General features: G+C 41.1%; 1 protein-coding gene across 4 annotated transcripts in view; it reads right to left on the bottom strand.

Annotated features, from left to right (window-relative positions):
- myzap (myocardial zonula adherens protein) overlaps window positions 1–18,267 on the bottom strand; it is a 31,561-nt gene extending 13,294 nt beyond the window's left edge. The window contains exons 1-7 of one of the 4 annotated variants that reach the window (XM_034190019.1): window positions 17,969–18,267; window positions 17,480–17,560; window positions 3,511–3,603; window positions 1,993–2,157; window positions 1,819–1,911; window positions 1,620–1,733; window positions 1,364–1,528 (exon numbers count right to left, since the gene is read on the bottom strand). In XM_034190019.1, coding sequence (XP_034045910.1) covers window positions 1,364–1,528; window positions 1,620–1,733; window positions 1,819–1,911; window positions 1,993–2,157; window positions 3,511–3,603; window positions 17,480–17,560; window positions 17,969–18,040 — 783 coding nt within the window. In that variant the 5' untranslated portion in view covers window positions 18,041–18,267. The remainder of the gene's footprint in view (window positions 1–1,363; window positions 1,529–1,619; window positions 1,734–1,818; window positions 1,912–1,992; window positions 2,158–3,510; window positions 3,604–17,479; window positions 17,561–17,968) is intronic. The other 3 variants (XM_034189997.1, XM_034190013.1, XM_034190004.1) reach the window with 3 other exon arrangements.
- Between the last annotated feature and the right edge of the window lie 370 nt (window positions 18,268–18,637).

Raw genomic sequence — 18,637 nt, 5'->3', positions numbered from 1 at the left:
GGCAAAAATATCCTGAACCATCTCAAACTGGTCCTCAACTGCAGGAGCTTCTACTGTCATGTCCTTGTGATTGGTATCCTACTTGCCAAAAATAAATTAATGTTCATATATTTATTTTCAATGCCCTTCACTGTCTGGTCTTAAACCTAGATGCAAGGCATCAAAGAGGATCATTATTTTAAAAAATTCTCAATGCCTATTTTAATTTCCTCTAAATATTTTGAGAGAACTGGACAATCTCTCCCCCCCCCAAAAAAAAATGTGTAAATGGTTTGCTTCACAGGGCGGCACGGTGGATTAGTGGTTAGCACTGTTACCTCACAGCAAGAAGGTGATGGGATTGATTCCCACCTATGGCATTTCTGTGTGGAGTTTGCATGTTCCCTCCCATGTTTGCTTGGGTTCCCTCCGGATGCTTCGGCTTCTCCCACATCCAAAGGTTAGGTGAACTGGAAACTTTAAAAATTGTCCATCGGTGTGTGTGCAGGTGTGACTGTTTGTTTGTTTGTTTATATGTGGCCATTCAACAGACTGGAGTCCTGTCTAGGATGTACTCTGCCTCACGCCCTACAACTGCTGGGATAGGCTTCAACAACCCCCCCACGCCCAGTGATCCTTAATCGGAGTAAGCGGTTGAAGATGAGTGAGTAAGTGGTTTACTTCACTTGCACCAAACTAAATCCAGCTTGATGTGTCTCTACCTTGGAAAGTCCTCTGTGCTGGTGTTTTAAAGGACCTTAGTCTATGTTTCCACCTAAATTCCCTCCATGACAATGCATGTATACTCTTCCACTGTTGTACATTTAGTTTTCACACACTTTTAACTGGTAGAAATAAAATTATAATCTAAAATACGACCTTTAAGCGACTCACATCATTGGCTCCATGACTGCTCATGTAAGTTGATTTAAAAAGAAAATTCAAGTTAGTTAAACGTCAAACCTATAATAGATCATTAAATCAAAGTACACTGTAAATAAAATAAAATAAAGTTGAGAAAAAGTAAAAACTCAAGGAAACCACCTGCACAAACATTTTTGGGTTTATGCAAAACAGCTAACTAATTTGTTGCAGCGAGTTCCCTTGAGTTTTTAAGTTTAAATTTTTTTTTATTTACAGTTTATGCTCGTTTATGCTTGTTGCTATATGTGTGTTTCCTCTTTTTTTTTCTTTTTACAGCACACAAAAAAGCATTTCATACAACAGAAACAATTCTCTTTTTGTTTTCTCACCATAAGACAAGTCCCCTTTGTCTTTTGACTGTACCATTTTCCAGCTCATTCTACTTGCATTCGAGGACATCCTTCCCACATGCTGTTGTTTTAGCTCTGACCACACACATGGGGGGTCCATGCAGAGTTACCTGAAGTCTCAAAGTCTGGTTGGTGGCCTGCGCCTCTGCCAGCTGCCTCTCCTTATCTCGGAGCTGCTCTTGTGCTTTCTGATAGGTGCTCTTCAAGCTCTTCATCTCCTCCCTCATGTCCACTCTGCTCTGGCAGTTCTCCAGAAGGGATTTCTGCAACGGAAGCTTCACTTACTTGATAAGCCGACTCTGTCCGTAGAGTCAGCCAGTTGTCACCGAGAAGGCATTGAAAGCTGAGTGACATGTGAATTGTTACCTGGAGGCTGATGTTGGCAGACATCAGGGAACTGTTCATCTGATCAAAGCTCTCCATGGCTGCCGTCCGAATCTTCACTTCATTCTCCAGACTCCTCCGATGTGAGTTGGCCGCCTGCAGGAGGACACGGTGCAACAGACACTCGTACTCTTCACAGCTTCACTAGGAGTTCTGAATGTGATCTTGCATCATTTCTTACCCCGATTTCTTGTGAAAGCTTCTGCATGGATTGCTGCATTCCTCCAAACTGGCCATACATCCGCTCTCTTACCTTCTCCAAAGAATCTCTCACCTTTGACGTATAGAAAGCAGATATTTTATCTGGGCAGCAGAGCTAACACTGCCAGGCCACTGCCCGTGTCGCTCCACTCACCTCCCTGATGTACCTCATCTCATCGTGAAGGTGACTGACCGTCCACTCGCGTGCCATCACCTCCTGCTGCCTGTCTGAGCCAGTCCTCTGCACTATGCCGTACACTTTGGACCCATGATGCTGCAGCGAGGTTTCCAGCGCCCCATTGGCCAAGTCTCCAAGCTGCTGAGGCAGACAGGATCATGCCGATCAGGTTTCTGTTCACTGTTATTGATCGTCTGCTTGTGTGCGTGCATTAAAGCTTAAATTGCATTAAATTGCATGTTTGTATATGTGCATGTAGTTACACAGATGCTCAGTTAGGTGTTTTCAGCATTACTGCTGAATGTTGGAAAAGGGAAACAAACAAAAGTGCAGGGTGGATTCAAGGTGTCGTGTTTCTGCAACCCAGTACAGAGCTGCTGAACTCTCTGCCTTTTGTAGCTGTGACCGACATGAGCTTGATGACAACAGAACCAGCACAACAATTCAAGCTGCTGATAGTAAAGATCTTTTTCATGACCACTTAACAAGACATTTTTTTAGCTGATTAGTTCATAAAATGTCATCAAAACTTAAAACGTGTCCATCACAGCTTGAAGTTACTTCAAAAACACTATTTAGACATCTTTAACAAACCACTTCATCTGACCAACAATACAACTTCCAAAAGTATTCAGTTATCAGACTTTTGTCCTCCTTAAAAAATTGTATGTTCACACTGTGCACATATAATTCAAAATCCAGCCCGGAAAGCTCATGCATTTGTTCATTTGAAAGATCCGCCACTCTAATGAGTGAACATCAGAACACATGCACAACAATATGAATGCAACCAACAAGCTGTGCTTTTATTCTGAAATTCAACTCTAACTTAAATTTGATGGTTCCTATTTAGTCAAATTGGTACAGGCACAGAATTTATACCTCAAATAATCTGAGCATGTACCTGTATTTAAATATTCAAAAGCTATGGTTTTAATGTAACACAATAATAATAAAATTTTACACTGTTTTTCTTAATACCTGCAATAAGTAGCACATGTGGAAGTAATGTTTTAGGCCCGTGGGCCAGTTCGTACACAGATGAACACAATATAGTAAAGCCTTTTGCTCCAATTTGCACCAAACTTGGTGGAATCCAAGGACAGTGTTATTTGATTTTGAGAAGAATCTGTCAAAAATTAAAGTCACGGGCCAACGTCAAAATATGGGCTCAATGCTTATCAGCAATATTTAGAATGATTATTCCAATGAACTGGTTAAATATACACCTAAACAAATATGAACTCATATGTCACCTTTCTGTTGGTCACATGACTTTGGCTCCCGGATGATCATGAAAGGTCAAACCTAAGGTCATAACATTTTCACTCAAACAGTTTGGAGCCAATATGGATTAAACATTTTTAAAAGGGATGTGTGATACACAGAATCAATCAAATGTCAAGGCCACCCAGAACCATGGATTGTATCACAAATAATTAATTTGCATGATTTTATGGCCTGATTATTGACGTGGTGGATGTGACTGTCTACCTGCTGAGGCGACTCTCGGCCAGCTGGCCTCTCTCTTTGGATCAGCCCATTTTTCTTCCTCCACGCTCCACTGACATCCTTCTCTTTGTCAGCCTTCGGAGACAAACGCACATTCAAAATGTTGTCTGTGCAAGACTGACTTCACTCACAGATCTCACAGTATTAATAAATGATGTTAGCATGACTACTCTGAAATATATTAACAGATTTTGGTGAAGAGATGAGGAATGGTGCAGAATAGAATCCCATACATTTTGCAGATGTGGATAAAGAGGTGGATTCAGAATGATTGTTTCTCCATTTTCTTAAAAGTTGCAAGATAGAGAGTTTTTCCTGTTGTCGAACAGGTCATATTTTCATTGTCATTTGTGTCTGCATGATTTCTCAAAAGCACATGATCAGATTTCAAATAGATTAAGTAAGAACCCATTCAATTTTGGTGCAGATCCTGCTGTTGATCTGTGACCTCACTTCCTTTCATCACTGATCTTTGAGGATCAAAGCAATCAGCAATCAGGATCTAGGGTCAGAATTTGATTTACCCAGTCCTGATTCCTTTACTTAGATCCTGCAATTAGTATCATCAGCTTGAGGTTATCAAACAGGCTCAAATCTTCGTTGTCAGGATAAAAGGTCAGTAGCTAACATCAAAGATGAGGTGTGATGGTTATAAAATAAAAATCAGAATCAAAGGAATCTGAATCAAAGATTAGGGTTAAGGGCCCGTCACACTTAGCACGAATGAGCATGAATGAAGCTGAATTAGGCCAAATGGCTGGCTGCACGAAGATGCCCGGGTGTTTTCAATTCTATTTTGTTTCAAAATAGAATGTGTAACATTCAAAGACAAGTATATTTAATGTTATGTACACTACTCACATTTATTAAAGGAATAGGTATCTTTTTGTAGTATTGGCAGAATTATCAGGAGTATGCCAAACCAATGTTAGGAGTAGGTAAATGCATCTTCTTGATAAATGTTTTGTTGGCACACCGAGCTGTTTTGTTTTGGGGTAATTTTCAGACTTGATTGATTTGTAGGTGTGTAACGATACACAAAAATCACGGTTCGGTATGTACCTCGGTCCTGAGGTCACAGTTCAGTTCATTTTAGGTACAGTATGGGAACAAAATGCAAAACCTAAATTTGCTTGTTTAAACCAACAATTTATTGTAACATACAAACAGGAAAATAAAGTAATTGCAAAGTGCTGCCTGGTAATAAGTTAAATAAAATGTTCTCAAATAAATGACAAATGTATGAAATATAAAAAATACATTCCTAGTAAACAGCTTTTAACAAAACCTTTCCACAAGTAAAGCAGCACAACGGTTCCAGCATGAGGCCCTGTTCAATTTTATTCAACCTTCATATTTTTTGACAGAAAAATTTACTTGTCCAAAACTGTCACACTCTACAACGGATGCTTTTTAAGAGAATTAATGTTAAATAATCTCTTTTACAACGGATGCTTTTTAAGAGAATTAATGTTAAATAATCCCTTTACTTTTGTACAATTTATTTTATTTTCTATCTCTTTCTATTAACTGTTCATTTGTTTGTTAATATATCTTTTTAAATAAAGTTTTGAAAACCAAAACATTGTGGGAGAGGCAAAAAAGTGAGTAAAACCACCTTAAAAATATTAAGAACCACAAATAAACTTGATTCTTGGTTTGTTTTTTATTTTGCCATTAAAATTGGCCATCACTTATTACAATAAAATAACTTCTCAAGGCCAGGGCTTCTCAAAGTCTGGGGACTATTTAATCACAGTGCAGCAAACGAGATCAGCAGGCTGAGCAAGTCCGAGTGAGGAGGATTGTAGATATCCCTCCCGCTCAGTGCTTTCAGGCTGCTGCAGGCAGCGGAGGAGGAGGAGACCCGCTGCCGCTCGGTGACAACAGAGCCTTTCACTTTCAGTCACCAAACATCAAACAAGTCTCCAGTAACACCAGGAAAAGTAGCTCGATTTGTCGCTAGTCACTTCTGAGAAAATAAGTCGTCAAGAGGGTTTGGAAAGTCGTCAGATTTAGCGAGAAAGTCGCTAAATTGGCAACACTGAATGTAAACACATGCAATGCAAACTCACCCGTGCACAGCCATGTACTAAACTGAACGTCCCGTAGCGAAACGGTTCGATACAAATACATGTTACGTTACACCCTTATTGATTTGGGTTATTTTGTGGATTTTAATCACAAGAAAAACTGCCAAACCACTCAAGAATACTCATAAGTATCAAAACAAACAAATGTATGCACAATTATGTCCATTCACTTGCAATTATATAACATAACCTAAAATTTTTACCCACTCCTTTAATAAATGTGAGTAGTGTATATAATGTGTTTATAGTGTAATCATGGCCAGTGTGGTGCAGATCTAGAAAATAATCTGGATGCATGTGATCAGAATGAACATTGTTTGTGGAGGCATGTTTTACTCTCAGCGTATTTTGGTTCCGCACCCAAACACACACACACACACACAAATCAACTATGGCAGAGGCATGCACGCACTTCTTCCATCCCACAAACAAAGTTTAGACAGATAGCTGAGCTGTATTTTCTCTTCAAAAGAAGATGATCAAACTACTTCTAACACCTTTTACACTCTCCAACTGGGCACTGAGGAATTCCAGCAGAGAAAAAAGCGTCGGTATCCACATTCAGTGGAGATAAGAACGCAAAGACACAAAGACTCCAGTGTTGTCTCATGGACAGGCTCATACTTCACATTTCTCCACCACTTCATTTACACACATTTTTCTGCTTTTCTGCTGAGAAACACTAAAAGGCGGCTGTCAAATCCAGCAGGTGGGAGAGCCGGTCGGCCATTGTCATGTTTTAACTCTGCAGCTGGATTCTCTGACAGCACCACACAACAATCCTGTTCAGCATTCAAAATTACAATACTAATATTTGAGTTTCTCCTTTTCTTTCTGGAATCATTCTTGTGGAAGGAATTGCATGCCGAGTACACAGGCCTGCTTTTGTTTTATCGTGGCACACCTGAATTACACCACTGTCCGAAAAGCCTCAACAAGGCCTGTGTGTCAGTGAACTGCAAAGCAGTTCATACGGCGTCATTTACCTTTAGAACACATGACTGAATTAAAATGAATGACTTGATTATTTCCAACCTGGCAAAGATATCAGAGAGATTCAGCATAAACTATCATCTCAAATCTTTCAGAGAATGGATAATAGATAAACTGCCCCCACATTTAGGTAAGACAGAGTCCATTTTATTTGCAGTGGTACAGTTCAGCTAATCAGGTAACATCTAGTATTTACAGAAGGTAACTTTTTTCTGAGCAGTCTAGCATGATAAGCTACTTCTGTATACTGATCTGAAGAAGTTCATGTCTGATCCACACTCCAGAACACAAGGTGGCAGTAATACACCATTTTTGCTGTAAACCAAGAGGAAGATTTGAATAAGAAGGACATCTTGGGTCTTAGACAAGGGTGGGCAACAAGGGCCAAGACAATGCAGGTTTTTCTTGCAGCCAATCACCTCAGCAGGTGGGTTTGCTGACAAGCTTCTCCCCTGAATATAAACACCTGAACATCAATGAAATCACCTGCTGAGACATCTGAACATCAGTGAAATCATCTGCTAAGGTGACTGGTAGAAAGGGAAACCTGCAGTGTCTTGGCCCTTCATGGCACATGATTGCCCACCCCTGGTCTTAGAGAACAAGTGAAATTAATAAATCATGCTCTCAAACTGAAAGACCATGCCCTTGAATAAAGAGAGGGAACAGCATAGCCACCATACTACTCTGTACTCCACTTGTTTAGACTCTGACAGCTGGAACAGCAACAAGGAAGATGGCTAGGCTAAGGTAAGGCTAATTATAATCTCTTAAAAGTGTATAGTTTTAAAATGTTTCATTCCATTAAATCAGGTAAACATTTACATACAACGCTTATGCTTGTTAATGCAACATATGCATTAGAAATAAATAATGTGCCAACTACATTAACCCCTTAACGCCTGAATTTATATAGCTGTATATAAAAAAATGTTTTGTGTGTGTTTTTGCCTTTAAGTAGATGGTAAATAATGTTGAGATTATTAATTTCACTTTTGCACAAAAACTAGACAGTAATATTGGGTATTCTGGTAATGACTTTATGTTATAATGTTATAATAATGATGGTATGTTGCAAATTTGCGACAACAGGCATACAGGCCAATTTGGTAAGTTGCATATTTGAGTCAGAGATTGTAGCATATATGCAACGATGGGCGTTAAGGGGTTAATTTTACTTCTTATTGCGTGAAGCAGTAGCACCATGTTTTAAGACTAAACGCAATTTATAGACAGGTGTGACTTATGTGGTATTCCACTTCATTACACAGTTTTGGACAGATGCAACTAATACTCTGATATGACATATTGTCGAGAAAATAAAGTACATCCACCCATCTTCTATACTCGTACACTCCAATTAAGGATCACGGGGGTACTGAAGCATGTCCCAGCAGTCATAGGGCACAAGACGGGGTACACCCTGGATTTGAAAGGACTTTTTCCACATTTTGTTATGTGACTTAGTGGCTAACACTGGTGCCTCACAGCAAGAATGTTGTGGGATTGATTCCCAGTCTTTCTGTGTGGAGTTTGCATGTTCTCCCCGTGTCTGTGTGGGTTTCCTCTGGGCACTCCGGTTTCCTCCCTCAATCAAAAGCATGCTTATTTAGGGTCTGCTCCTTTCTCTGCCCCTGACCAAGGCAGCGTCTGCACCTGGAGTCGGTCCCTAGGCGCTGGACTCTGCCTGCCCACTGCTCCTAGTGGTTGGGTTGTGTCTAACTGTAATTAGGATGAGTTAAATGAAGAGGACAAATTTTGTTGTTTGTTTGTATGTATGTATGTATGTATATATATGTGCAATGACAATAAAGACTGTATTTCAGGGGTCACCAACCCTGTTCCTGGAGAGCAACTGTCCTGCATGTTTTCCACATCTACCTATTCAAGTCACATCTGATTTTTTAAAAATTGGTGTTCTCCAGCTCTTGATTGGCTGAGAACACCGGACAGAGTTAAATGCCTGGGAGTGGAACAGAGAGAGTTAGAAAACATGCAGGGTAAGTGCCCTCAAGAATAGGGTTCGTGAACCCTGCTCTATTTTATTCTATTCTTATTCCAAAATGGGTGAAATTAATTTTTCTTCAATGCGGATATATATTTTATTCTATTCTTATTCCAAAATGGGTGAAATTAATTTTTCTTCAATGCGGATATATATTTTTGTTGTGGGCTGGGGTGTTTGGCTGGCTTGGTTTTTGTTTTCTGTTTCTCCCACCAGGTGGTATGCATTCAGGACTGAGTGGCTGAGCATTAGGACCTCACCCTAAACACCTGAGGCTTGTTTTCACATGCAGGTCATCAGGACTCACAGCTGTGGTGTATTTTGTCTTAATCAGAGATTGCTGCATTTAAACCTTGAATGCACAGTGTGTGCTTGCCAGAGACTCGACCTTGTGAGCAGACGTGTGAGATCGACGTCAGGAGAACAATCTCACCATCACGGACGCAGAGACCGCTCCAGGTTTGACGCCACAGTCTGTGAAGGAGGATTGGGTGAGGTCTCACGCTCTTCAGCACACTTTCTGAGGTAATTTGGTTTTGGTGACTTTTATGACGTAATGACAGTGGATTTGGTGTCCCTCACACCTTGTGTTATTGAGCTGTCACGTTATGCTAATTGTCTAATCAGCTTCTGCTGCAGTGGAGATTTGAACTGAGTTGTTCCGTGCCTGCAGGGTGAGAAGCTGATGTATAGATTTAAGCCAGGAAGTGTTTGCTGATTGCGTGCACCTTTGAGTTGTGTCTCTCTGTGTGGAGTTGGACTCACCTCCATGTTTTCTTTCTTCACAGACTCGGTTTGTCGCGGCCACCTGGGGGGTGTCGGCGGGGTCCCTGGGTCCGAACTGCTGTGGCTCCGGACCGTTTGCGCTGTTGAGAGCAAGCCGTGTTTCCACCTCACCAGACCGCGGACTTTTTAGTTGTTTAGCACGTCACTCACTGTTATGTTTATTAAATTCTGTTATCCTTTGAACCGTGCTCTGCTTATTTTATGCTGGGTCCTTTCAAACGCTGGGTCGGTGCTCCGACCGCGTCCGAAACATAACAATTTTATTCTATTCTTATTCCAAAATGGGTGAAATTAATTTTGTTCAATGCGGAACAATATATATATATATATATATATATATATATATATATATATATAAAATTTATTTTATTTATGCAAATTTGTTTAAAAAAAATCACATACAGTGAGGCAAATAAGTGTTTGATCCACTGTCGATTTTGCAAGTTTTGCGACCTTCAAAGAATGAAAAGGTCTGTAATTTTTATCATAGGTACTAGGCATGTGAATCTCATCACTGACAATGACTCAATATGCACCTTGATACACTATCAGCAGTATGATACATATAGCGATACATGACGATACGATTCACCCCTGTTCCTGATTCGATGCGATTTGATATGTATTTGACGGCAATTCAATTCCTCATGATGCGATTCAACATGATGCAAAAAAACTATACCAAAAATATAAATGGAAAATAAGAAGCTGCAATTCATTACGGTACTATGGTATTCAGAGGTGGAAGCAGAGGATTGGTTTTACTCCTTATAAGCAGCAAATTTACCAGATTCAACATTAAGGAACAGGAATCAGTTCCCTCGTATATGGAACCTGCTTCATCACACTGTCAGAACTTAAACAATACAGTAAACAGTAAGACAACATCACTCTCAATGAGTGACTTGAAGTGAGTCACTCATTGACAGACTACCACCTTGGCAAGACATTTGAAATACTTTTGCATCAGTTTTGCTGAAGCTTGATTTACAATCTGCCTCAGACGAATATCTGAGATAGGGGGAGGAGTGGCGGCCACAGCATTCCAAACGACCTGCATCTTGTCAAATTTCCCATCTTTTTTAAAAAGCCAAAGTAGTTCCAAACATCTGGTTTAAACATTTTAGGTGCATCAAAAACATCTTCCAACAGCTTGCTGCAGTTCTCGTGGACCTGCATATTTGTTGCGGTAGAAATGTGCTTTCTGACTTCCATCCGTGGTGCATTCAATGTGCCTTGGAAAAAAATCAATGCAAGCAGGCAGTGAGCGATACATCACAATTTCACCCCTCAATTGAATCAATGCACAATGAATGAATCGATGCACTTGCATTGCACACATTTGTATCTAGATACCGATTCGTATCGATTAATCTGCACATGCCTAGTAGGTACACTTCAACTGTGAGAGACAGAATCTGAAATAAAATTTCAGAACATCACATTTTCTGAATTTTAAATAATTCATTTGCATTTTATTGCATGAAATAAGTATTTGATCACCTACCAACCAGCAAGAATTCTGGCCAGGGGCGTTGGACTGGGGGGTAAAGGGTACTATATACCCAGGACCCAGAGCATGGTGGTGGTGGTGGTGGGGGAGCACAAAAAACACACACATCCCAAATGGGATCTGACAGAAAGAGGAGAGGTGTTTAGTAGAGCTGAAACAACTAATCGAGTTAATCGATTAAAATCGATTATTAAAATAGTTGTCAACTAATTTAGTCATCGGTTAGTTGCTAAATAACTTTGTTTTACCGCATATGTTTCGTTTCTTCCATATAATCAACTGTTTCTGCAGCACAGCTTTGCATTGAACTTTGAATCAATGAAGCAGTGCTTCGATCTGCTGCTTCGTTGGTTTTTTGTTTTATTTCACTTTATCTTAATTTTTCCCCGCTAAAATCCTAAAGAGCATATGTCTGTGAGTAATATTTACCTTTTTTATGTTAAACTGACCTGTTATGGTCTTCTGAAACAGTTGATAGATGTATTTTATAACTTAAAAACAAGTTTTAAAGCCACAGACATGCTAACGTGTCAGTCATGTTTTTATCTGACTGAAGCACTTTGGTCACCCTCTGGGCTGTAGAAAGGGCTATATAAATAAACTTTGATTGATTGATTGATTGATATTACCACCCTTGAAAAATGTCAGCTACCTATTTTATAAACACTACCCAATCTGGAGCCTGTGGATCCTCACAGGCAACACGCTAGTTAATTTATATTCCATTTAGAAGACAGATGTTATTCTTTCAAGGTAATAATTTAATGTATGGATCAAGTAGGCAGTTGTTAGTGTTATTATGACCAAGAAAAAAAACAGGTACTAATGAAGAATTCATTACAACGGAACTGTAACAACTTCTTATACATAAACGGTATTTGACTGTGGCTGACCTGACCACAAAACATACAGTGACAAAGACAAAGACTGTAAAAGTGCAAACCCAGATCGTGCTTGTAAAAGCAGCAAAGACACAAACAAGGGCAGGGGAGACGGGACAGAGACCAAAGACAGGTCATGCTTGATAGAGGAGGTGGTCGGGGTGGTAGCGGAAATATATGTGAGGGTGTGAGTTATACGAGTGTACATTTGGACACGGTCCATGGTCCACATGGTGCAGCCACAGCAAGCCCTGGAGAGCCCCTGCGAGAGAAGGCATGCGCAATCACAGGACCAGTACTGTGCCCCACCTGAAGGTGAGAAGAAGTCGCGGGTACTACAGACCAGCCGCCAAACAACAGAGTGCACCTAAACTACACACATGGGAGTGAAGCAGCCCCACAAGCACTAGATGCAGGACACCAACCACAGCCCCAGCACCCCATAAAGGGAGAGGGCCAATGCCCCACCCAGGATCGCCAACCAAATTTTTCATGCTCTTTTATGCAAAAAAAAAAAAAAAGAAAGAAAAACACAACATGCAAAATTTCAGCTGCAGTTTGACAGAAGGCACTTGGAAACCAGAGCCTACATATGATCTATTTTCCTACTTTCCAATCCTTCTCTCCTCCACCCCAGCATGAAGCTGTGAATGAGGATGCAACAGGAAAATGTTGCACCCTTCACAGTTGGGCAATCCCATGTTGTAGAAGCTCAAAGGCCAAAAAATTGGGGAGAATGGTGTTTGAAATTGTAAGAGCAAATTTTCACGTGCAGAAAGAAAGTATTTTCAGTTACAATGATGCGGTGAAAGTTAGCTATACCATGTCAAAGAAGGTTTATTTTTTCATGTTTTTCTCCCATCAAAATGTGAATGATTTGGGCTCACTTTCTATCTATTGCATAAACTGATTTTTCATCCTCTGTAGAAGCGTTACATAAATATATTGTTTTGTGTTAATTAGAACATTGCACACCTCACTTGAAGTGAGAAATTGGTTGCCAGACCTGCACCTGCTTTGGCCGAGAAATCATAAAAATACCAACATAACCTATTATTAAGCTGTTAAATTAGAATATGGCAATTGACAGGCAAAGTACATTGTTTTATTAGCAGAAATGTGTTTCTCGTAACTTTAAATATAGAGTGATATACTGTAACGTCAGTCACAAAACATCAGTCACACATAAAGCTAGCAAAAAATAATCACTTCTAAAGCTGAAAACACTCTTTTTGGAACCTGATAACACCTCTGAAGTGATTTATAAGCCTTTTTGTGGATGTTAGAGTGGTGATGTTACAGGCTGGTCTAGTTAGCTGCAAACTCCATAAGCCATCTCACAGTTATGAGTGTGCACGCCTGGGAAAGCCTATAGCATCTCCGGGACAATGGTCATAGGGCCCAAACAACAGTTTGCTGCAAGCTTAAACAATACGGATGGAGCTTGCATGTCTGCTTTCTTCTTCACTACTGCCACAATTACCCATGTTATTGCTCAATCTCATGTGGCTGAATGCCACTTTCCCTGTAAGAAGCTCACGCAGGACCGCACTTGACAGCATAACTACTTAGCATGCTGGAGTCTCGCTCGTTATCGGAATTAACCAGACAAATTGCTCCACCAACAAAAAAACGATGAGAATAAACACCATCAGGAGCCGATGGGAGCCAAAGAGTTATCAATCTGTCCATCCTTTCTATGTCCAGGCCGGGTGAGGTTTCCTGTGTTGAGTCAAAGTAAGCCACAGGTAGCCCTTCTGTCTCCCCCATCTTCCCAGACGCTGCCCGGCGGGTCATGGGAATAACGCCACCGGATCACTAGTTGGCCTCGCTTATGGTCGGAACTACGACAGTATCTGATTGTCTTCAAACCTTTGACTTTCATTCTTGATAAATGAAAACATCCTTGGTCCAAGAATTTCACCACTAGCGGCACAATATGAATGCCCCCGGCCGTCCCTCTTAATCATGGCCCCAGTAAAGAGAAGAAAACCCACAAAATAGAACCGCAATCCTATTCCATTATTCGTAGTTGGGGTATTCAGGTGACTATAGGCCTGCTTTGAACACTCTAATTTTCAAAGTAAACGCTTCAATCTGCATTATAATGGACACAATCCACCCGACTCATTGAGGAAATGATGTAATGCAGATTATAGTTTCATCATTGCTTCATTGTTACTTCTGATTCTTTATTATAGACACTGAGAGTTGTCACTGTATTCCTTTGTTCTGTTTTGCTCTAATAAAGTCCTAAAAATACTCTGGACCCTGCGGGACACTCAGTTAAGCGCATCAAGGGGGTGCCACGGGGCAGGAGCTGGGACAGATGGCAGCTCGCCTTTCGGGGGCCGTCAGCTCAATCCTGAGATCCAACTACAAGCTTTTTAACTGCAGCAACTTTAAGATACACTATTGGAGTTTGAATTACCATGGCTGAATAGCAGGTCACATGCATTTTTCTGCCATGCATACCGCCCCTTGTTATGTCCAAATAACTCAATGTTAGTTTCATCAGTCCACAGCACCTTATTCCAAAATGAAGCTGGGTTGTCCAAATGTGCTTTAGCATACCTCAAGCGACTCTGTTTACAGCGTGTATGCAGAAACGGCTTCCTCTGCATTACAGCATCATACAGCATCTCCTTGTGCAAAGTGCACTGTATAGTTGAACGATGCACAGAGACACTATCTGCAGCGAGATCATGTTGCAGGCCTTTGGAGCAGGTCTGTGGGTTGCTATGACTGTTCTCACCATCCTTCGCTTCAACTTATCTGAGATTTTTCTTGGTCTGCCACTTCGGGCCTTAACTAGTACTGTGCTGTGGTCTTCCATTTCCTCACTATGTTCCTCAGAGTGGAAACTGACAGCTGAAATCTCTGAGATAGCTTTTTGTATCCTTCCCCTAAACCATGATGTTGAACAATCTTTGCTTTCAGGTCATTTGAGAATTGCTTGCCACTCATTAGAAGAGATGTAAAGAGGAGAAACATTTGCAAATGGCCACCTTAAAGTGGATATGACACCTAAAAAATTAGGTAAAACTGATATAAATATCAAAATATACATACAGTATAGTAAGTTGAAAATGGTTTTAATTATTATCACTGAGAAATAAAGTTTGTACAGCTTCTCAAAAGTGTGTTTCTTGGAAAGCGCGCTGGCAGCGTTCCATCAGCGGTCACGTGATGCCATGACGTCACAATGTGTAGAGTCCCGTCTTTGTCTGTTCGATTGACAACAGGAACAGATAGACCTCCGCATGGACACTGACGAGATGAAGAACTTTTCCGACTCTTCAAGTGTGGATTATTTCTGTGAGGAAATCGAGACTCGGATCCTGAGGATGTCGCAGATTGGAGCCGTATCTTTCGGACGAACATTTAAACCAGGAGCATTCTGGCAGCGAAAATAATGCCGACAGTGTTTATGGCGGAGCCGAAGCAGAGGCAAGAGATGTGCCAATTCCGATGGATTTTGAAAGGCTTCAGAATACGGAATGGTAAGGTAGGCTTTGATTTTTGTTGCTGCTGTTTATAACACTATAATTACAGCATTTTCGATTCTAGCGCCTCTTTACTGCCTTTGTTATTGTTCCGGAGCTGCGATAGTGTAGCTACTACTTGCGGACCACCGCCATTACCTTCGAGTTTTTGCCATTTTCGAGTGCCTGGCATTGCATTCATCTGTGTTTAGTTACGTTATTTGCACAAAAGAATAAGAAATAAACGGCGAAGGTTTTGAAAAAGATCGCCAAAAACAACAGTGAACATGCCGCCGCCGTGTTTACTACGTACTGCACTGATATTTTTAAAAGGTTCCTTGACCATTTCAAGATTATTGTAAACATATTATTTGGGAATGACATTTTAGGTGTTCCTGTGAGCGGTGAGAACATGGAGACGGTAGAGGAAAGTGTCTGCTGTCGGGAGCAAATGCGTGTGTGCGAGTGGAGTGAGCAGCAGCCTGACATTTCGTGCATCGCACAACACCGCAGCTTTCGATCAATCTGCCTGGACTTGAAAAGGCTAAAACCTTTCGCCCTTGTGTTTGTGCAATATGCTGCAACACACTGGTCAGGCATATCAACAAACACGTCCCTGAGAGCTGTGTTTAATCAAAGTTTCTGCCACTAAAAAAGTGTAAACAACAGTCACCAGGCACGCAGATACGGTCTACACGCAGTAACGTATTTCAGGCTTGGTGCACAGCAGGAAGCTAGTCATGGGGCGTGCACATTTTTCAGTGGCGGGACGTTCAAATGTTGTATATAACGGGAGAACTGCTTCCATTTTCCCAAAACGCTTAGGTTGACCGAATCATATAACCTTTGTTACATGTAATAAGACTATGCTGTCTTTAAGTGTCATCTCCACTTTAAATACCCTTTCTCATGATTGGATTCACCTGTGTAAGGAGGTCAAGGGTCAATGAGCTTACCAAACCAATTTTGCGTTCCAATAATTAGTGCTAAATGTATTCAAACCAATAAAATGACAAGGGTGCCCAAATTTATGCACCTGCCCAATTTTGTTTAAATAATTACATATTGCACACTTTCTGTAAATACTAGAAACTTCATTTCACTTCTGAAATATCAGAGTGTTTGTCTGCTATATGATATATTTAACTGAAATTTCTGATCCAGACAACCAATGATTTATAAATGAAAATCATGAAAATTATCAGAGGTGCCCAAACCTTTGCACACAACTGTATACACAGACAGACACACACACACACACACACACACACACACACACACACACACACACACACACACACACACACACACACACACACACACACACACACACACACGTTACACTGGGATACCAATTAAACAACTGCAAATTATGAAGAAGACAATGCTCATATGGCCGAGGGTATTTTAGCATTGTGCTATTTTTTATAAATTAGAGTTGTAACATTTAGAAAATAAGAAGTGCAGTACCTTTTAGCATGCTTTATTTTGCAATACGTTTTTGCCAGAGGCATTCTTTTTTGTGAGGAATGTGGTGATATCATCACCATCACACACCCAGTACTATATGCTAATTGTGGATCACAGCATTGCGGCCACACCCTGCCAAAGAGAAATACATTTACACATTACAGTGGTGTGTTATCAGTGTGTGGAGGTGAACTGATACCACTGACCAAGATTCACACAGAGCATGCCACTATGTTTCTGTGCCATACCAACACCTCCTGATCTCTCACTCTGTCAGCTGCATGGGCTTCAGATGGTGAACACAAACAGAACCTGCTACAGCAAACAGCCTGAAGCGTGTGCACAACACACCTCTGTGCAACTGCTGCAACTTAAAAGTCAGCAAACAGTTTTATACAGACATGCTTTGTTTGTCTATTATTCATTTAAACGTCATAAGGCCACCTCAAAATGAAAAATGGCTGAAATATTTTGTAACGCATGCCATAGATTTAACGTCAGAGCTCGGCTTTCAAGTAAATGTGAAACAGATCTGCATGCTGCATCACACACACACACACATCTTTCAAGGTCTAGACAATAAAAACACACAAAAATCTCAGTATTACCTTGTTTTTATGTGTGTTTTATAATAATAATAATAATAATAATGATAATGGAAAATAATTTGAAAATAGTTCATGCTTGTTAATGAGAAGGTGGCCACAGTTACAATTATAACTTACTGTATCTGAGATTGTGTGTTTTGGCTCCTTGTGTCCATTTTCTCCAGCGTGTAAAGTTAACCTGAGCCGTCTGATTGTCCTCTGAGGAAAAACAAAAGGACCATTAAGAATATTCTGCAAGCGAACACATCATGTTACCATAAATAAAAACAAGACCTACAGTTTTGTTTTTAATCTTGTAATGCAGCAGAAGTAAACGTGTGAAGGTTAAAAACACGCACACAGTGTGCGTGTCGTCAACCCTACAATGGGCGCTTTGTTTAATCTGGCACCACTCAAACGCATCACACGCAGATACTGTTCCAGATCATATACGCACATATTACTGTCCCCGTTGCTATAGCGACATTGTCATTTGTTGCGTCACGGTTGGATATGTTTTAATATGTGACTTTTCTTTCTCTTGTGAAAGTGTAGCACAAAGTCCTGCTGCTGTGTCACACAACTGTTCAAATAAAGGCGTCACACGGTGACAAACAGCTGTCTCACCTCACTGGAGGACCCCACCGAGTCCTCTGTGGTGGTGGTGGACACGATCCGCGCGGGTCCGTATCGAAGCATGTCCCCCCGCGGTGTCTCCCGCTGCCCTTCCGCTCCTTCCTGAGTTCGGCTCCGTTCGTCCCCGGCAGCTCCAGCCGGGACACGGGAGGGAAAATCCACAAAGTCCGCCTCAAGTCCAGAAGTCCGTAGTCAGGAACACACACACACACACACACACACGTAGCTGTCACCGTCCGGCCAGAACGTGCGCGTGTCTGCGCTTCCCACCAGACCTGCTGATCTACATTTCACCTGCTGGGAGAGCGCGCGTGTGAGTGGGCGGGGCCTCTGACCGGGGACAGGAGAGCAACAGGCGGAGCCCAGACCTCTTATCTCACACACACACACACACACACGCACGCACACACGCACGCACACACACACACACACACACACACACACACACACACACACACACAATTTATGAAGCCAGATCAGTGACATCTAACTTTGAAAATGAAGAATGGCTTTGAAACAGTGGATTAGTGGTTAGCACTGTTGCCTCACAGCAAAAAGGTCATGGGTTCGATTTCCACCTCTGGATTTTCTGCGTGGATTTTGCATGTTCTCCCTCTGTTTTTGTGGGTTTTCCCCCACATTTAAAGACATGCAGGTTAT

The sequence above is a fragment of the Thalassophryne amazonica genome, chromosome 2, assembly GCF_902500255.1.
Source record: "Thalassophryne amazonica chromosome 2, fThaAma1.1, whole genome shotgun sequence".
Taxonomy (NCBI): Eukaryota; Metazoa; Chordata; class Actinopteri; order Batrachoidiformes; family Batrachoididae; genus Thalassophryne; species Thalassophryne amazonica.
This window is presented reverse-complemented; position numbering and strand designations above follow the sequence as displayed.